Below are 21,954 nucleotides of genomic sequence, written 5' to 3'. Positions count from 1 at the left end.
GTAATACTAATCATTTGCTTTAGCTAATACTACTAATCACGTTAATCAAGCTTCCAACCCTTATAGTCAAAAGTCATTACTAACAACTAACCCCTCTTCCATCACTTCTCACCCACACCATCACCAACAACGTCACGACACTCATGTCCATCAAACAGCACCTCTTCACACTCATCTTTTCACCTTATCATGACCACATAACTCATCCTGGATGCCCTCTCATCCATCATGATAACTCTCATAGCTCGCGGTATATATGGTTGTTGAACATCTAAGTGCTCAACTCCCTTTGCACCTCATTTTTTGGACAATCAACATAATTATCACCCAATCTATCAAGGTTTGCAAGCAACTCATGAACGTTGGTAGGAATTATGATTGTTATCTTCTCCCCACATGTTGACATAGGCTTGATTACCTTGCCATGTGAGGTTTGTCAATGTTCTCACATCCTCGCCGCCATAATCATATTGAACCTAAGATGCTCCAAGATTAGGCAAACTTCATCGATCCCCATCTTGTTATCCCTAACCCATGCATCAAAATAGTCCTTCTCTTTGTGAGGTTGTTTTGACTTCTTATCTTTGATCCAACCTGCAACCTTCCACCCTTCCGAAAGTATAACAACCCTAGCTAGGGTCTCACCTCTTATCTCAATAAAGGCCATATAAGGCGCCAATTAGTCAATCTTTGGAAGCATGCCACCATTATACTCTTGTCCTACCAATGAGACTTTGAAACATTGGTCAATATGTGGTTTGTTTTTCCACCATATAACACTAGTTATTGATAGACCTCTCACTCCATGTTCACTCGGCATGCGACCCATCACTAGCTCGCAAGGAATGAGAAGGAGTTCTTAACCCTTACCACTCATGAAAGGATGTCCAAGCTCCCCTCCCTTGACTTTCCAATGCTTCCAACACACTTTGTGATTAGATCATTGACTTGTTGTTCGTCCTTCCTACACCACCCTCCTCACTTCCAACCTCTTCCCCCATCATCCACCCCCCTCCAACCCTTGCACCCGATATTGTACATCTTTCTTGAAACCTAAACATTGCAAGATATTGTTTATTTGATACGCCGACTCTTGGGGGTAGTCACAGTTGGTCAAAGCAAGGGTTCGTTATGAAATATTGGCCAAACCATGGAGGGAGGAGGCCCAGTGACGTGTCCCTAGGCACCTTGCTTCCCGCCGTGGACTCTAAAACTTCAAGTAAGATCATTTTTATTTCATTACGCTGACTCTTAAGGCAAGGCAATGATCGTGTCAGTTAGAGCAAGGGTTCATTATGACATATTGGATACAACCCATGGAGGGAGGAGGCTAGGTGATGCATGCTTACACGCCTTGCTTCCTGCCTTGAACTCTTAAGTACGGACTCACCCACAAACCCTAAACTGCGCATCTGATGCCTCTAAGTACGGACTCACCCACAAACCCTAAACTAGGCCTCTGATGCCTCTAACAATGGACTCTATTGCAAACCCAAAAGTGCGCCTATGATGCCCCTACACTTCTTCAATTTCTATATCTTAGGAGATACAGAAAATAGTGTAGGGGCATTTTTGAAATATTATAGAAACTGAAGAAGCCTTCATTAGAATTTAGCCCCCCCTTCCCCCCAAAAGAACAAAAGTAAAACAGAGCTCCCCTCGAGACACATACAGAACAGAGTCTGAGACTGAAAGCCCTGTTAGGGTTAGGGTTAGGGTTTCGGGGTTTTCTTGCCGTCCGTCGAGCTGCAGATAAGTATCCCTTCTCTTCTTGGAATTTCAAGGTTTGGGATTTCCATCTCTCCTTCCTCTCCTTCCAACGAGCTCCAGGTTTTTCAATATCTTCGCCCCACCCCGCGGGGTCTTAATTTTAGGGTTTGTCTCAGAGTTAGCGTTTGTGTTGGGATTAAGGTACCCACGAATATGTATCTCTGCTCTGCACTCCTAGGATTAGGTTGAAGTTTAAGATTAGGATTCTCGCTGACACGTGTTTCTGATAGCAAAGGATCAGTGGCAGTGTTAGTGTTGGTATTGATATTAGGGTTAGGGTACTTATTAAAGGTTCATTTTGAATCAAGAAGAAACACAATGTCATTCAAAGACGCAGACCCTTCATTAGGGTTTCTAACCCGGAAAGAAACGGAGGTGAAGCTACCCCGGCCTACTCGAGTGAAGAACAAGACTCCTGCCCAAATCCAAATCACTGCTGAACAAATCCTCCGAGAAGCTAGAGAGAGACAAGAAGCTGAGATAAGACCTCCGAAACAGAAGATAACCGATGGTCAAGAACTTGGAGAATATCGCCTCCGTAGAAGAAAAGAATTTGAAGACCAAATCCGTCGTGTTCGATGGAACATCAGCGTTTGGGTGAAATATGCCCAATGGGAAGAATCACAAAAGGATTTTGCTAGGGCGAGGTCTGTATGGGAACGAGCCTTAGAGGTAGACCATAGAAACACCACCTTATGGCTCAAGTATGCTGAGATGGAGATGAAGAATCGGTTTGTTAATCATGCTCGGAATGTATGGGATCGTGCTGTTAGCCTTTTGCCTAGAGTCGATCAATTGTGGTATAAGTATATTCACATGGAAGAGATGCTTGGTAACCATTCGGGTGCTCGACAAGTGTTTGAGAGATGGATGGATTGGCAACCTGACCATCATGGATGGGCAGCTTATATCAAGTTCGAGATTCGGTATAATGAGATCGACCGTGCTCGTAACATCTATGAAAGATATGTCGAATCTCTCCCTACTGTGAAAGCGTGGATTAGATTTGCAAAGTTTGAGGTGAAGAATGGTGATATTGCTCGTGGCCGAGCTTGCTATGAGAGAGCTATCGAACAACTCGGTGAAGATGGGCAAACTGAAGAGCTCTTTGTTGCTTTTGCTCAATTTGAAGAGAGGTGTAAAGAAATTGATCGAGCTCGTTGCATTTATAAGTATGCTTTAGATCATATTCCAAAAGGTCAGGCTGAAGAGCTCTATAGGAAATTTGTTGTGTTTGAGAAGCAATTTGGTGATACAGAAGGAATAGAGGATGTTGTGCTTGGAAGGAAGAGGTTTCAATATGAGGAGGAAGTGAAGAAAAATGGGCGCAATTATGATGTGTGGTTTGATTATGCGAAATTGGAAGAGACTGCTGGGAACAAGGAAAGGGTTCGTGAAGTGTATGAGAGGGCTATTGCTAATATACCTCCTGCAGAGGAAAAGCGGTATTGGCAACGTTATATTTATCTCTGGTACAGAATTTTGAGTTCTTTTTCTGATTTTCAGTTTTTCAGTTTTTGCATGAAGATTGAGTGGCTGGCAAAACCAATAAATACATGATATTCCATGTTCGGAACATGTATTACTATATGCATTTAGGAAAAAGCTCTTATGAACAGTTCATGTTGTTTTTCAAAATCTTTATGACCCAATGGAGTATATTCTTTTAGGACTTATTTTGGTCAATACTCTCAGTGCTTGCTGATATTTGAATTTTATTTCAGTATTTATAATCCAACTACATGATGATGATCACCCCCTTGTGGTGACTATCTCTATAGTTAGTAACAAAACATAATTTACTTGAAACTCTTAAGAGAAACCATGATCAAGAATGAAATTTTCATTACAGTCGTATTCTGCATAGGTGCAGTCATATTTTTTATCTGAAAACTTTTGACTTTATTTAATCCATTTTCTTTCATGTTTTCTTCTGCAGTTCTTTTTCATTCTTTATGCTCATTCTCACTTTGAAGTTCACCACTCTACTCCTATTTTTCCTCTTTCCTCTCAAATTCTTTCTCCTTATCTTTCTATCCTTCTAAGTGTACAATGTTCAGTTCTTTGATAGCTGGAATATCTGATACCATAAGCAGTAAATAATCTGTGCTATCTCATATCTTATTCATATTGTATCACATAGCCTGAGAACATTGATTGTGGCCCTTCTCTCTTGTTTTCTTGGTTTTTCAATTGCTTATTATCTATGGGACAATTGTCAATGAGATGGTAATCTAAAGCCATCATCTTGTTCTCCTGTCTTTTAACTTTTCCCCTTTTTATTGTTGTCTTATTGTTTATTTGATGACTTAGGCCATGATCATGGACAATGCATGTTTTGTGACTTGTGCTATATACGATCTCTATATTTAGATATGATAACTAGTATTTTATTGGAACAATCATGAACAGATCATGAAAGTTCATATTTTCTTACATATATTCATAATTTTTCTTGCAAATATTTGGAGTTGACACTTCCATTAGTTTGCTTTATGAATACATGAGTTTATACGCATGCAAACATCATATACACTCACATACACCTACATGCACTCATGTGTGTGTGCACATTTTATATATGAACATATGCATACACACACAAAGATGTTACATGGAATGATAGATGAATGTAGCTTAGCTAATTGTTCGTATTTTCAACTGTGGTAAATCTAATCAGCCATATGTCCCTGCAGCTTACATTTGTAACAATGATCATAGATTTGTTTGCTTACTGGATTTGTGATGCATCTACAGGGATTCGTAGTGTTTTCGCATTATTCAGATAATTGTCAATGTCTTTTTTTCCTAGTCAGACTTTTGTATACCCAAATCCCCACTGAAGTTTTAGCTATGTTTCTACATTTTACACAGGATTAACTACGCATTATTTGAAGAATTGGAGGCCCAAGATATGAATAGAACTCGAGATATCTATAAGTATGATCTATAGATAAACCAATTATCTTTACTAATACAATGGTACTTGTATTTATAATGTTAAGTTTATGACAAAATATTCCAACTTTGGTCATTTGATCCAGGGAATGTCTAAAGCTTATTCCTCACAAGAAATTTTCCTTTGCAAAGATCTGGATTCTAGCAGCTCAATTTGAAATTAGGCAAAAGGACCTGAAGGGAGCTCGAAGGATTCTTGGTAATGCCATTGGTATGGCACCAAAGGATAAAGTAAGCTCTTCATTAAATGTCATATGAACTCAATAAAGTACATTGATTTTGACACAATACAATGAGCTCTTTCATTAGTTCTCATATGAATTCCATAACCATTAGAAATTTCTTTTTGTAAGTTGTTTATGGCACAATTCTAATGAGGAATTATTAACTAAATTGTATTATTTGGTAGATATTCAAGACATACATTGAAATCGAGCTGCAACTTGGCAACATAGACAGATGTAGAACTCTTTATGAGAAATATCTTGAATGGGCACCTTCAAATTGTTATGCATGGAGCAAATTCGCAGAGCTTGAGAGATCCCTAGGAGAAACAGAGAGAGGTCGTGCTATCTTTGAGTTGGCCATAGCACAACCTGTTCTTGACATGCCAGAATTGCTTTGGAAGGTATTATAATTAATTTTTAGGGGCATTTTATTAAAATACCCCTAATTTTTGTGAAATTACCCAACCATCCATTTTTTGAAATTCCTGAAACAAACAACATATGTCTCTACAATTTTCTCTTTCTCAAATTCCTAAATGCTTCTATTGTTTTGAAAACTTGCAAAATACCCCAAATCGTAAAGAGAAGTAGTTTTTGAGAATTTTGAAAAATGAGGGCTGTTTTGGGAATATCAGAAATTCAAAAGGAAATTTGGGCAGTCGTTGAGCATTTACAGATATTTTTGTACATTTCTCTTAATATCTAATATATGAGATCAAAATAATATTATTTTGTGTTCCTCACTATGCCTACTGAAGTTTTTTGCATGTATGTGGCAGGCATATATTGAATTTGAAATTTCAGAGGGAGAACACGATCGAACCCGAGAACTATATGATCGTCTCCTGGACCGGACAAAGCATTTGAAAGTTTGGGTGAGCTATGCGAAATTTGAGGCAACTATTCCTTTGGACGATGGTGTTGTTGAAGAAGATGATGTGATTGCTCATAAAAAGCAGCACCTTCTCAGATCTCGAGGTATGTTAGCTGATAAATCAATCTTGCTTTTTCGTACGTATTCAGAAACTTCAGGTTGTTCTTGTTTCACTATGAAGAAAGTAGGAAAATTTATATTGTGCTATTTGGTATATGATATATAGTGGTTGTATCTCTAAATGGATTTGGTAGTGTTCCATGAGTGTGTGCATGCGGAAAACATCCTTTACTTTGACATCATGTATGCTATACATATAAATAAAAAATATAGGTACATGCATGTACGTGGTATCTTTGTATTGTCAGATTCATATATAAGATATTTATATGAAATCATGGCTATTTGACATCGTATATGCTATACATATCAAAATATAGGTATAGATGCATGTGTGTGGTTTCTTGGTTTCTTTGTATTGTTATATTCATATATGAGATATGTCTACAAAATCATGGCTATTTGGCTTGGTTGGCATTGATTTAGCCAAGTAAACGTTGATGATTTATTCTTAAATGTTTTTGTTTCAATGTGTTAGATGTATTTGAAAGGGCCTTCGAGTCTTTGAGGACCTCTGCCCCAGACCAGAAAGAGGAGAGAGCAATGTTATTGGAGGAGTGGAGGGACATGGAGAAGAGCTTTGGGGACCTAGGCGACGTTTCCATTGTACAAAAGAAGATGCCGAGGCGAGTCAAGCGGAAGCGTCCTCTATTCAATGATGATGGCACATCGGCAGGGTACGTAAATTTTGTATAAATAATGTTAAGACTGTTTTAGAGGATGGTGTGAATGCACACATATGATTTATTATATAAACACATGCATATGTATGTATCTATGCTGAATAGGGAAAATCAATAGTTGAACTATGGATATTACCCTGTACGAGGGATATGTACTTATATTTTCAGAATTATGAAGGGGGAAGTTGATACTACCCCTTTCATATATTTATGCATATGTCTATTTGCGCGCTTCGATGCTCATTTGTTTTTTTGAAAATACATTTATGGACTGATTGATGGTCACACTTTTTGATTGCTTGGTTTGATATTTGTAGGTTTGAGGAGTACACAGATTACATTTTCCCAGAGGAGACGGGAATGCAACCAAATCTGAAGATCCTTGAAGCTGCGTATCGATGGAAGAAACAAAGGTCTGAACAAGAAGATGAGTAATCCACCAATCATATATATGTATGTATGATTTTTAAAGCCACAAATTCATATCCTTTCATCAAAATGTTGGAAAGCAAGGTACAAACTTGGATCTCTCTGTCATTTGGGTAACATATGATTTCTCTCGACTTGTCGGGAAGACGTTGACAGGAGACAGTGGGTGGAAACAAGTGTTATTGATCATTTGAAGATCATGTTGTATACATACAGACATTGGGAGTAACACATGCATGTCACATCTCTTCTTTGTAGGTGTTGTTGGATGTGCAAGTACATTGTTATGAATGAAGGAGTGCCAAATTTTCCCTTTTGGCGCAGTATGTCTTATGTATTCTGATATCATTTCTCTATTGGCATGTTTCTATCCCATGTGGTTCTGTTATTGGATGTAGGGTATACCCTAATTGCGGTTTTGAACCTTGTTTGATGTTAAAGTGATGAAAAGGATATCTTAATCATTCTAAGCTCGCTGTTGAAATGTGACTTCTCCAAATCTGGTAGTGTTTGAGGTTTTTGGTATTTATTGTGCTTCATTTTCAAGTGAAAGAAAGTGCTGTGAGACTTGTAAAGTTTTTCAGGTCATCAAGTTACGAATTTTTATTTAACTAATTCCCCAAAATGATCTTTAAGTATGGAGTAGATGGTCAACTATACTTTTTGATTAGTTAAACTCAAATCATCTGTGAAGTTCAACAAGATTTCCAACTTGCTCTTCAAAATGTCCTCCATTTTTTTATTTCTTCTTGGTATTCTTCTTCAGCCTCTAATATTCAAGATGCTTTACCCAAAGTCATTGAATTGTATGGATATCATTATCTCATCATATCAGTTAATTATTTTGATAAACTATAGTGCTTGATTGATTGGACCATGGAAGATATGTGAGACAATGTAATTGATTAATGGGAATATTTACTGTTTTATAATTGTGGTTTATAGCTCAGCACAGAATTCAATAATTGGAGCCTCTATTTATGTTATTATAGTGGACTAATTCTCTAATGTAGCACTTGTTTCAGGTTAGTGCCTTGTAAAACTTATTCAGACATATGATTTATTCACCATTGCTGTTAATTATGGATCTTGACATCCATGATTCACATTTCCCACATGCTGTAGATGCATATACATAAAAGGGTGTATCGCCTTGGTGCAATTCAAAGAGATGAACATGAAGGGCAGTGTCTCAAGCTCTCCAAGTGGAGTCCATCAATCCACATGAACAAAAGAGGTTTGTCCGTAGAGCTTGCCTCAGCCCATACAAGGCTTTTGGCAACCTCAAATATTGTCATGTTTATATCATCATGGAATGTCTTGTTATCTTGTTAATAATGTCATCAAATCTTTGATGCATTGCTTGATCTACATGGGTGAGTTTGGCAGTTAGGTGGTTGTGTGCCTTAGACTAAGTATGGTCTCACATTGTCTTGGACATGGTCACATGTCCACATCCATCAACTATGATGGCCTGTTTGCCTTACAATGGAAAGGATATTTACAAGTGTGAGGCAATACAACAGTTTGAAGAAAAACCAGGATACTCAATGCAGAGACTTGATCTTTGCGACACAAAATAGGAGTCGAACCTTTTGATTGGATTGATTTTCTCGACAGCATTGTGCTAAGTGCACGAAGAAATTTGGATGGGCCCACATGTACTAATAAGAATGAAGCAAGTATGAATCGATTTTTATCTCTTATGTTGACAATATTGTGGGTTTGTCCATCAATCCACATTATTATTGTGGGTAACCCAATAGGAGTGACTATTGACATTTTCTTGAAACGTAAATTTTACAAGTTATATAATCACAACCAATTGTTGGGAGCTTCAACATTGTCTTCGCATTTACAATGACTATACTAGCAATATTTGTGATTAGTACATGAATCGTGCATTTGCTTTAATGAATGGTTGCGATAGATTTTCCAACATATGGTGCACTAAAATATCCACTTTTTAACCACAGAATATGGTGACAATTTAAAACAAAAACCAATTTTACCCATCATCGGAGTGACATATATTGACATTTTCTCGAAATGTAAATTCTACAAGTTCTATCATCACAACCAATTGTTGGGAGCTTCAACATTGTCTTCACATTTACAATGGCTATACTAGCAATATTTGTGATGCAACCACCACCATGTGAATCTTGAGAAAGACAAATCATGATCTAACCACTTCTATATTGAATGGCTATAAAGAACTAGAGATAGTCATGAGGCGATGACCAGCCACATATTAGTCAACTTGGAGCAACCTACCATTGCATATATTCAATTTAAAATAATCGTGAAGGGACTAGCATCATATCGACAAATTACGATAAAATAACTACCTTCTTAATTGAGAAGCATTCCATATTGCATAAAACAATCGAAAGGAAATGTTCAACAAAACATCAACAACGTAAAGACAACCTCCATGACCACTCATAAATTCAAACATATGCATTCAAAGAACAATGAAAATGTCAACATGTTCTCACCATATGCATCAATAACCACAAAATAACTCAAGCATAGATATTAACGAACATTAAACTACACAAGTAATATTGTCCAATTGTACACATCAACCCACATAAAAGGGACATACACAACCCAATCATACCCATACACAACCATATGATAACATATACATAATACAACAATAGACATTGTAAACATAAGTTTTTTTAAGAAAGTAAGTGTGATACAACATATGCATGATAGACAATAATGTGGGTTACCCACAATAATAATCTAGGATATGCCTCATTGACAACAATGTGGGTTATCAAATCCTTGGCTCTATCCATGACAAGCAATCTTAAGTAATCAAGTAAGCACCGAATAATGGTAACTAATATACAATTATTGTAGTAAATATTCATGCCCATAGTTGGTCCAATACAATGGAATAAGCCAATGTTACCTGAAGTAATTGAATCATAAGCATCACTTAGAATAATTCTAGACCCAAGTAACTAAAAAAATAATATCAACAAGTATCAAATAACATTAATGATATGACATTACTGAAGTAATGATAAACAATGATAATTTAATGAATGTGAGAGAGAAACAATGAGTAACAAGAAACTTAAGCAAACTACCAATAAATTTCACTTTTTGCTTTGTTTCTTTCTAGTCCTCATGCTCGACATTTTAGATTTTTTCCACATGATCAAATAACAACCTTAAAATTTTGGCCATACCAAGTCCACCAACAAGGGGTAATGCAAGCAATCATGTAGCACTCGAGAAAGAAAAAATTGTACTAAATGGAAACCATATAGAAACTATGAGATGACTAACCAACCAAAAAAATTTCCAACTTCTTTGGCAAGTTACTACCACTAAATGTGATAACTTGACCCACTAGCACCAATGCGTTGTAGCCCAATGTTGTGGGATGAGATAACTATAAGTAAGCCTTGAGTTGAAAGAAATCAATCAAATAATGATAGGAACATGCAGAGGCAAAAATAAAAAAATGTATAAATCATTAACAAATATAAGAAGGGTGAATAGCTAATACCCACTATAACGACATCTATGGTTTAAAAGTCCAAGAAAGTATGTATGTTTTATCCACGTGCTAGGCCAAAAAGTGATTCTTAACAAGTAAAAATTGCATTACATATTATCTCCCCTCCTCTTTCTATTTTGTCCCTCTAAGGTAACAATGAGCAAAACATGTATTGATCAAGTGTATTCATGTGTGCATTGAGTGATCCATTAAAGTATAACAATCATATCTCCATTTTTGTACCTTGGAGCACACTCCCACGATTCTAAATGAGATGATGGAATTGACTAAACAATATGATGTTAAGTTTTTGCGGCATTGAGATGAGAGATACATGGAATGAAATACAACCTGAAGTCTTCTTTACAATGGATCTTCTTCACAAGAACATGTCATCATTGGTGTGTTCCAGAAGTTGGATGTGTCATATCTCTATGCTAAAGCTCCATTCACCTTCAAACAAGTGGAGAGGTTTTGAAAATTCTTGAATTAAGATTGTCAATGAAGTCATGTGACCACCTTTCTATGACCATTTATACGTTCTCAACTGAACTCTTGAGGAAGTTGTTTTTGCGTAGTCTCACTCTTTCCAACTTCAAAAAACATGTTTTTTAGGTTTATTTTGATCATCAACAATATTTAGGATTTTCTTTTTCTATTATATGGTCAATAACAGTCATGTGAGCTAGTACTCTGCACCTTTGTAACTTTTTAATGTGCATAATACAATAATCTTTACGGGAAAATGGTTGAAATGAAATGCCATATCAACGTCTTCAAAAGCTTGAGAAGGACGTGCAAGAAGTAACAATTGTCTTCATGTTGTAAAACAAATGGCATTCAGATGAAAATTACGGCTTAAGCAAACTATCTGCTATCTCTATAGAAAGAGGAGGGGGGAGAGAGAATCAAGAATGCCTCATTGTTTGGTGGATTGGTCAAATATATTCATAGTTTTCTAGGTTTGTTGGTCTAGCAATGACACTCTAGTATCTACTATTGTCATGCTACATTGCTATGTATAGCAATATTCTGTTATAATACAATGCTTTTGTGCAAACACGCACACACACACACATGCAATCCTTACTTTTTAAACAAAAGACAATAAGAGAAAGACAGAAAGAAATCACAAATCATTCTCTAAATTAATGCATTGCATGCATATATTTTTGAGCAGGATCCTGCCTAAATGATCCATGTATAAGAAGCATAAACACGTTTTCATGATATTGAACTGATAGAGAGAGAATTTCCGAACGTTACAATTTTTTTCAGGAGATCAAGGAATCATTTTTTGATCAACCAACACACACACACACAATGTTGAGAAAGATCAAGCATACTTAGTTGTCATAGTATATATTAGTAACAGGAGTATATTTTCATAATATCCCCATAAGGTACCAAGTAACCACCTAAATAAAATAAGAAGGAAAGACATAACTATTGTTTTTTGGGCACAAATTGAGGTGGCATGAGTGGATCCCGCCACGTAAAAAGAATATATGAAAACTGAGAGAGAGAGAGAGAGAGAGAGAGAGAGATAGAGTTTACATTCATACCACAAAAAGGCTAGAGTGAGAGAGAGATTTTACATTCATACCACAAAAAGGCTAGAGTGAGAGAGAGAGTTTACATTCATACCACAAAAAAGCTAGAGAGAGAGAGAGAGTTTACATTCATACCACAAAAAAGCTAGAGAGAGAGAGAGAGTTTACATTCATACCACAAAAAAGCTAGAATGCCTCGAAGAGTGGTTGAGAATCCTCAAAAGTCAAAGATGACTTATGGAACCAAAGTGAATATTTTCCATAGAGTGCCTATGGAGTCCTGACTTTGTAAACGACTCTTAGTGTTCAAGATTTTATAGATGATTTTTGCAATTGAGAATGAATGTCATGTCTTAGAGAGAAAAAGTGTGCAATAGGTCATGTGTAATCAACAAGACTCCTCACCAATGCACCAAATGCACCTCTCACATTGAAAAGAACATGAGCTTAGCTTAATGGAAGTGTCATTGTCGATTCCAAACAAGAGGATGGGCTCTCGCATGCATAGGAGAGTGTTTTTGCACATTTGGAGAAGAATATGGTTTTGTAGTTTGATGCACAACATACACAAAGAAATGAGTCAAGTATGAGCCTCCATTTCGGCCTCCCGAGTCCCCACTATGCATTGGGTTGTAAAAAAACCCTCTAAGTGTAATCCCGCTGCCCCCTCTTCAAAATCACATATACCTACCTAACTTGCAAATCAATCAAGAACTTGATATTTTGCTTTTGTGCACATTTGAATTGTTTTTTTACTAGCTACCCATGCAAGTCTATGAGCCTAATGTCAAGTAAAAGTAATAATTTGTTAAGCACATATTCAACATCCCTTTACTTGTCCATGATCTCAACAAAGGCGTCATGTAGTCCTTGAGGGATGGGACCTAAGGAAGAATGCACCAGATCAATGGTAGCTTGATGGTAGGTCAGTTTTTATTGTAATAATTGTTCATAACTAATGAAAGGATATTTTTCAGGAAAAAAGAAGAAGGCGTCATGTAGTCCCTAAAAGTATGCCATTTGTATCTTGAATTTGAAGAAACTTCATAAGAAAATGCTTTCAATCATCTTCAAACTCTTTCCATGTGAACTTGTGGGTGCTATCACCCTATTAGGAAGGGCTAATGTCACCAAAATGTGGAACATGATTTATTTTTTTAAAGAACTCAACATCTCAATTCTCCGCAAATACATATATTCCTAAATGTAAAGTAAACCCCCTTTCTTGCTTCAAGGCAACAAATAACACATCGATTCCATCTATGATTTGAGGGAACCTCAAGACCTCAAGGATGTGATGTTTGAAGCTTTTAAGTGGATCTCACTACTGTACACAACGTATAGTTTATCCTTATTTTGACACTTCACAAATAAATTCTTCGCATTGGAGCTATCTTCTTAAATGCCCAATAAGCACTTATTAGCACCATTAATCCTATCTAGGATTGGAGGGAACCTCAAGAGTCAAGGATCAGGTAGTCAAAGCTTTTTATTGTTTGAAGTGGACTCTTTGTTATTGTATGCAATGCAAGGTTTATCCTTATTTCGAGCCTTTACAAGTACATCCTTTGTATTGGAGCGATTGACAAGTCAAATTAGTATCCATGCAAACCTTTTCCATGATATTAATATAATATTGTGCATCTTCCTCTATGTATTTGGTAAAAACACTATACAACTTGGGTGTAACGCAATCATGATGATTGCATTGTCAAATGACGCTCTCTTCAATACATTCTTATCGTTCAAACGTGTCAACCGTTAATTCAAATTCATGAAATACACAACCCAAAGAAGCATCAATGAGAGTGAAAATTGCTTCGCACCAATAAACAATAGTGAAAATTGATAGGATTTCATCTTCCACATGTGCAACATTTCACCTTCTCAGAGGGCATGAGTATAGAAAGTGTATAATTGCCTGTTACTACTCGGAAGTTCTGCTACATGTCTCCAGTAACGCCCTCACAGGGGGCAAGCACGAAACATAAAAAAGAAAAGACATCTCTCAAAGTCTGGAAATCAAACACCATATTCCGTTACGTTTGAAACTACTTTTCTCGAAGAACGACAAGGATGCCTATGAATGGTGCTATGCTATATTTATCGGGATCCTCGGAAGCCCATTTACCCATCATCTCAGTTATTCTTCTCAAAGTCTGGAAAGCAAACACCCACCATAGTCCGTTACGTTTGAAACGGCTTTTCTCGAAGAGTGACAGGGGTTCCTATAACTGGTAGTCTGGTGTTATGCTCAATATATATCGGGATCCTCAAGGGGGAAGCCCATTTACCCATGATCTTAGGTATTATTATACAACCATGCATTTGACTTAGGTGTTTGTAGTCAATATATCCAAATGGGGATTTCACACACACACACACACACGCACACGCATATCAAGGTATGTATGTATATGTATGTATGTATGTATGCATATATCCAAATGGGCATTTCACACACACACATATCAAGGTATGTATGCATGCATGTATATATGTATGTATGCATATACCCAAATGGGCATTTCACACACACCCATATCAAGGTATGTATGCATATACCCAAATGGGCATTTCACACACACACCCATATCAAGGTATGTATGCATATATATATGCATGCATGCATGCATGCATGTATATATGTATGTACGTATGTACTATGTATAATGTAACTTTTGGGAGAAAAATGAGAGGAAAGAGAAACAGAGCAGGAACAACATGCATGCATGTATGTATATGTATGTATACATATGCATATGTATGTATGTATGTACTATGTATAATGTAACTTTTGGGAGAAAAATGAGAGGAAAGAGAAACAGAGCAGGAACAACATGCATGCATGCATGTATATGTATGTATATGTATGTATGCATGCATGTATACATACATACATACATAGATACATACATGGAGACATGGACAGGGGAGGAGGGGTTGTGTTTGAATCCCATGATCTATATTTGCATCTCTTAATGCAGACTTTTGGTGCTTTTTCCTTCCCATCATCATCATCATCATCATCATCATCATCATCATATACCCATTAAAACAGAGTGATGATACCCATTTCAGTCACGAAGAGGAATTAGCAGAGAGAAAGGAGGAGAAAAGAAGAAGAAAGGGGGATAACAGAAGGAGGAGGAGGAAGAATAAGAAGAATAAGAAGAAGAATAAGAAGAAGAATAAGAAGAAGAAGAAGAAGAAGAAGAAGAAGAAGGGAAAACGGAAGTTTAAGAAAGGAAGAAAGAAATAAAAGGAACGGAGAAGAGGGACGGCATGGTGATGAGGAAGGTAGGAAAATATGAAGTCGGGAGGACCATTGGAGAAGGGACGTTTGCAAAGGTGAAGTTTGCCCAGAACTCTGAGACAGGGGAGAGTGTGGCCATGAAAATCCTCGACAAAGAAGCCATCCTGAAGCATAAGATGGTGGACCAGGTTGGCTTCTCCATCTGTTCCTTCTTTCATTTTATTTTTATTTTCAAATTTCGAAATTTTTTCTCCTCAAATTTCTTATTATTCTGTATGTACCTATAGGTGTATAGAAATATACAAGTATGTGTATATATTCTGTGTGTGTGTGTGTGAGAGAGAGAGAGAGAGAGAGAGAGAGAGAGAGAGAGAGAGAGAGAGAACACTGCATTTTTCTAGATCTAGATCAATCGTGGCTTAGTTTACCCAAAAATCTTTCTAAATTTGTCAAAATTAAAATTATTAACTTGAATATCTGAATTTGATTGGTTTACTGACTTGAATATCTGAAAATCCTCAAACCTCATATAAAGGTTAACTTGAATATCGGAAGATTTTTTACTCTAATACTTCATCTGAGTTTGTTGAAGTTATTTATTATCATGAATGTCTGAGGTTTCCATGTAAACCATCTCAAAATCGTTACTCTTAATCTCAAAATCTAAAATTGGATTCTCGATAAATTAGACTAAACTTGCTTTAATCTTCTGAGCATGGTCTTATGTTGATTGAAATTATTTATTGTCACAAATATCTGAGGTTTCTATGTAAACCATCTCAAAATCTTTGCTCTTAATCTCAAAATTTGAAATTGATTTCTCGATAAATTACACTAAACTTGCTTTAATCCTCTGAGCATGGTCTTATGTTGATTGAACAGAGACATGTCCTTTCCTGTATGGTTTTAAGTCTTGATGAACTTATTGCAACTGCGTACATGCATTGTGTCTGAACTTGTTTCGGTGGATGGAAAAAAAACTCAATGACTGGAAGATTGTAGTCATTCGTCCATTTGTAAAAGATGCGATTTCTGTTTTATCATTATAACTATGCATTCTGTTACCTTGCCTCAAAGAAAATGCAAAAGAAAGAACTTGTGCGTTGTCCGTAAAATCTTTCATGATAAGATATATCCACTTGTTTTCTTGATATAGTTGCTTCTATAGTGTGTGTTTTTTCATTTCTTTTTATGATGATATGTGCTATTGTAACCATGTGAATTTTTATCTCATTATTTTTTCAAATGATGAAGAAAACTGAGTTTTTCTCTTTCATTGCTGGCCCAAAATTGTTGCTTACCTAACGTAATTTTACTCCAAAAATAAAATTTTGGTCAATAGCTGTCATGTAGATTATGTATGATTCATTCACTGTGTGAACTAGTATGGTACAAGATGTACTATGGTACAAAAGGAACTATGGTATTTTCAAAATTATTAAACATATATATTCCTTTTAGAACATTTCCTAACTCCTATTAAGCATAATCAAGCAATTAGTATTAAGCATAATCAGCCATCAGAATCAAGCCATTTAGCAAATCTAGTCTCTTTATCTTATGCATTCTTTCAAGAGTTGTTTCTTATTGATTGATTGTAAATGCAATGTTCATTGTTTCTTATACAAGGTTTTCCACCTGATGTAAATGTAATGTGTGAACAATTATCGAAAATTAAAGGAGCATTGTTTGTGTCCTTTTTGACATGCTGCTTCAAACATTTAGCATACCCCCATTTTCACATTTTATTCTTCTGCAACTCTAGAGTTTTTCTATATCATATGTATTTAGATAGTTTACAATAATGATGGGATGGCTGCTGACAGATGAAAAGAGAAATATCTATTATGAAGCTTGTGAGACATCCATACGTTGTCAGATTACATGAGGTAGAACTATTTAGTCTCTCTTTTCCCATTATTACATATCAAAATTTCAAGCTGATTTTGGTTCAAGGGTTTGATATCTCAAAAATTGGAAGGTGGCTTCGTAGGTGCTTGCAAGTCGTACAAAGATTTACATCATCCTTGAATTTGTAACCGGAGGGGAGTTATTCGATAAAATTGTAAGTATTGTATTTCATATTTCCTATTTGTCTCTTGCTTATCTCTATGTTTTAACAAAGTTTATATAAAAATATTGAGTTTGTAACTGGATGGGAGCTAATTGGTAAAAGAATGAGTAGGTTGTTTGTTATGCTGTTTATTTCTTTGGTCATCTTGCTGTTATAACAAAAGCGCATATACACTACACTGCCTCTGTTGAAATAGGGTTAAATATTATTTTTATTGAACTGATTATGCATTAATTGTTGATGCCAGGTACATCAAGGAAGGTTGAATGAAAATGAAGCTCGCAGATACTTCCAACAGCTAATTGATGCAGTAGATTATTGTCATAGTAAGGGTGTTTGTCACAGGGACTTGAAGGTAGTGGATTTGTCACATTGTTTAGTTTACTATGATGCGAGCTATGCTATGGGGAAGCTAGGTAAAGATTTTCTATCACACTTCTGAACTATTGGTTAGTTGGTTTCAGCCAGAGAATCTCCTATTGGACTCACAAGGCAATTTGAAGATCTCTGACTTTGGTTTAAGTGCATTACCTCAACAAACAAGAGTAAGTCGAACAGTTTGTAATTGTTGCAAGGAATGTAACATGATTTTATGGAGCAATAGTTCATGGTTATTAACTGAAAATATGGATTTATTGTTATCATTTCTGTTTTTTCAGTCTGATGGCCTTTTACATACAACATGTGGTACTCCCAATTATGTTGCTCCTGAAGTATGATTCGAAACTCATAAAGTTAATGTTTTAATGTATCGATATATTTAGAAGAATGCATATTATTATAGGATAGGAATTTATAGAGTTATTTATACTACATGCATACATATGCTCTCGCAAAGCTATACTCGTACTGTATGTCAGAAACACCAAACTTTATCATCTCAAGTTTCTATTAGAGAATGTTGATACTCATTTTGCTTCACCAATATAGAGTATGGTGCATGCAGGTATTGTGCTTAGGATGATTGATGTGCATTAACATTGATCCCAGAAAACAAAAAGCAAAATCTTAAGAGATTTACATATCATCTCCTCTTTTCCATTATCTCTGTATTGCTGACTTACATAAAACTCTCTTGACATGGATAGGTATTGGGTAACAAGGGGTATACCGGAGCTATAGCAGATGTTTGGTCTTGTGGTGTTATCTGTTATGTGCTAATGGCTGGTTTTTTGCCTTTTGATGAACCAGATTTAGCAACCCTATATCGAAAGGTATAATGATGCACACGGAATGAATAATCTTTGGTGCGTACATGACCGGTTACTTTTATTATGCTTTGATGACCCTGGTTACGTTTTAAATTGACAGGTGAATGCAGCCGAATTTACCTGTCCAACATGGTTCTCTCTGGGTGCAAAATCTCTCATATGTAGAATATTAGAACCAGATCCTCATAAAGTAAGTTTGTGTGACTTAAGCTTGGTACTTTCTCTTGTTTAGCCAAGCATTAGGAGTATAATCATTGCGATGATAGATAAATGATATACCCTGTAACCTAAACATAAAAGATGGACTGATCTGATTCATAATGCTTCTATTATAATGTTAACTAGGTTTATTTTAAATAATAAGGATGGAGAAATTACACAAGATACAATAATTGGTGCAATCTTCCTGACATCAACCATGTTGCAATTGGTGCTTCACACAATTTAATTTGGGATGAATCCAAAGTTTCTATGATAACTGAGATTTACAGCTTTGTATTTGAAGACCATAAATAGGCTCTCTTTATGAACAGCACCTTATGGTTAGAATCATTTCCTCATTGTGCACAATCCTAGTAGTTTGGTGACCTCGAGTACATTACTGTTCTGATATAAGCATCTGCATCATCTCACTCCCATATGACCCTTCAGCCATTTTAAGGATGAGGAAAAACTCTTTTGCATTGCTAGGCATATGATGGTAATTCTTATTGTTGTAAAAATTTGCCCTTTCTCTTTTTGTGCTGGGATCCTCCAGTTGATTTAATGGGTCAATGATTAATTTATATTTGCAGCGAATTACAATAACAGGAATTAGAAATGATGAGTGGTTTAAGAAAAACTATACACCTGTAAGATTATATGAAGATGAAGACATCACTTTAGATGACATTCATGCTGTTTTCGAAGATTCCGAGGTATATATCTGTATCTCAAAAAACTCAACAAATATATCATTGTGTTTTGAAAAAATTAAAAGATACTAAACTTGTATTGCCATTATTCCACCCTCAGGATCAATATGTAAACGATCAGAGGGAGTATGATGAATCACGCCCATATACAATGAATGCTTTTGAGCTTATTACACTTTCACAAGGATTCAATCTATCAGCTCTCTTTGATAGACGGCAGGTAAGTCTCGTTTTATTTTGTTCGTTGATTTTGGTTAAATCGTTATTTATTTTTACAAGATGTCAATTCTTTTCTTTTCTTAGGATCATGTGAAACGCCAGACTAGATACATATCTAGATGCCCAGCGAAGGAAATAATGACAAAAATGGAGGGAGTGGCAAAAACTATGAATTTCCATGTCCAAACACGAGGTTACAAGGTACTTTGTGTTAATTCCCAACGATAAGGCATTTGATGTCTTATCAAGAACTTGTGGTTTTGAGAACTGCCTTGATGCGTCAGTTTACTAGAAGAGCCAGGTTTACACTGTTTCTGTCAGGGGAATTAGCTGGTAAATCTCATCTATTTTCCAGTGATCATACAAATGATAGGGGTGAATGAAATAGCCATACATCCTTCAAAATAGTAGAAATTGCACAATGCGTACAGCCCAGTGTCTTCAGTTTAATATGTACTTTCAAGACATATTAAAGAAAACCCCTTACCTATCAATGTTGCATCAATAAAATACAGCCTTTTCCTATTTAACCTTTGTTTACCCTTTTTGTAAATTATATAATGTAGGACACCTTTACTCACATGCTACAGAGAATTCAGTGTTCTAATTGAAAAGTAACCTTTGAGACTGGCTTGGTATATTGAAGAACGTGTCCTTTTTTATATTGGATTTTGGAAATTGTCAAGAGAACTTTGATGTGAGTTAAATAACTTCAATATTTACCTTTTTTATGCATTTAGATGAGACTGGAGGGTACATGGTGTGAAAGGGCCACTGAACTTGCAGTTGCTGTGGAGGTATATTGCATATGACTTGTTTTTTGTCTTTCTAGTTTTTCCTGTTGGGCCTTACACATTGTAAGCATATATATTTCTGTAGGTTTTTGAAGTTGCACCATCCCTATACTTGGTTGAAGTGCGTAAAGCTGCTGGCGACACTCTAGATTACCATAAGGTATGTATACTAGATTTGCTTCTGATGTTTCTTTTTACATCGTTTCAAAGGAACGTACTTCTGACTAGAATTTGATGTAGAAAAATGTGCTCTTTTATTTATCTTTTATTCCCTTAATTGGAAAGAGAATGCTGGGACTAGGATTCGACCTCGTGACTTGTGGTTTATGCGGTATGCTTCTTGTTTTATCATGTAGTTCTATAAAGCTTTCTGTCGAGATTTGGGAGATATTGTATGGAAGTCCGCTGAAGAGGCACAACATTCAGATGATTGCTAGAATAAACATGGTGTCATCATTTATATCTCCTCGTGCAATTTTATTGTAGCTCAAGGTTGATCCAAGAAATATACCATTAAAAATTGGTTTGGAATCCATAGTTCCTCAGTTGTATATTATATATAAATGTCTTTTCCCAGAAACACCACATGGTGTAAGTGTGAGAGTGTATGATAAATATAGCGTCTTTAACTCTAAGATCAATTGGTATTCTTTGTATGCTTTAGATGTCTTATTTAGTTGTAAACGTTTCACTAGGACTAGCACTATTGGGTTCACCTTAAATTTATTCACAAACAATTGTTCTTCAAGATGTTCATACAAGACACATTCCTAGTGTTTTAAGTTTTTGTACACCCTAACCCTGTATAAAATGTTGGTATTCATGTTGATTTGTTTCTCAAGATTGATGAAAACTTTGGGTATCCCAAAAAATGTTAACTTGTGCATGGTTAAACTTTGTTATGGAATGGTGCTTGTTGGCTGAGTTGTTTCTTGGAGTTGGTCACGATGACAATAGTTTCATGTAACTTTTGAAGATGTTTTCTCCAAATTTTGTACAATACATTAGATTGTTTATCCTAATGGCGAATCAATCTATCGCATTGACTGAACTAGTCTTTGTTAAGAACACTTATGAGGGTAATTGATGCTTGTTCACATGATGTATTTCTTATAAACTTGGGAGTGCAGGATGCTCTGGTTAAAACCATTTTGGAAACAAGAGTCATTCAGCAGCCTTGTGTCTAGTATCTATAAGTAACCAAAGTTCATACTAAATTAGATATGTAGCAAAATGACCCCATAAGACCTTTGAGATAACCTAAATTGGACACATACTTTGCAAGGATCAAGGGTTAATTTTGATGATACTATATTGCTTGACAAGTAGACATGCACCCCAAATTG

The 21,954-nt window shown here is 36.0% G+C and overlaps 2 protein-coding genes across 3 annotated transcripts; both read left to right on the top strand.

Moving 5' to 3' along the window:
* The first annotated feature begins 1,661 nt into the window (after positions 1 to 1,661).
* On the top strand, positions 1,662 to 7,381 carry LOC147851076 (uncharacterized). Its single transcript, XM_087335605.1, has 7 exons — positions 1,662 to 3,242; positions 4,645 to 4,710; positions 4,815 to 4,959; positions 5,138 to 5,356; positions 5,735 to 5,933; positions 6,428 to 6,626; positions 6,950 to 7,381. Exons 1-7 carry the CDS (start codon positions 2,089 to 2,091, stop codon positions 7,065 to 7,067), a joined length of 2,100 nt encoding a protein of 699 aa, XP_087191731.1. The 5' UTR covers positions 1,662 to 2,088; the 3' UTR covers positions 7,068 to 7,381.
* Positions 7,382 to 15,314: 7,933 nt separating this feature from the next.
* LOC147851075 (CBL-interacting protein kinase 8-like) lies at positions 15,315 to 21,356 on the top strand. Of its 2 annotated transcripts, XM_087335892.1 has the most exons (14): positions 15,326 to 15,584; positions 17,223 to 17,285; positions 17,390 to 17,461; positions 17,718 to 17,825; positions 17,935 to 18,015; positions 18,130 to 18,183; positions 18,559 to 18,684; positions 18,782 to 18,871; positions 19,476 to 19,598; positions 19,696 to 19,815; positions 19,899 to 20,015; positions 20,555 to 20,611; positions 20,694 to 20,768; positions 20,965 to 21,356. In XM_087335892.1, the coding sequence occupies exons 1-14, from the start codon at positions 15,426 to 15,428 to the stop codon at positions 21,043 to 21,045; spliced, it is 1,326 nt and encodes a 441-aa protein (XP_087192018.1). In that variant the 5' UTR covers positions 15,326 to 15,425; the 3' UTR covers positions 21,046 to 21,356. The 2 variants fall into 2 exon arrangements, with proteins under 2 accessions (XP_087192017.1, XP_087192018.1); XM_087335891.1 differs by having other exon boundaries at positions 15,315 to 15,584; positions 17,935 to 18,183.
* Positions 21,357 to 21,954: the final 598 nt, after the last annotated feature.

Source organism: Azolla caroliniana, unplaced genomic scaffold (assembly GCF_043228905.1).
Source record: "Azolla caroliniana isolate FFs.n. ecotype wild unplaced genomic scaffold, voAzoCaro1.0.p SCAF_20, whole genome shotgun sequence".
NCBI lineage: Eukaryota > Viridiplantae > Streptophyta > Polypodiopsida > Salviniales > Salviniaceae > Azolla > Azolla caroliniana.
Note: the sequence above shows the minus strand (reverse complement) of the source record. Positions and strands in the feature narration are given on the sequence as shown.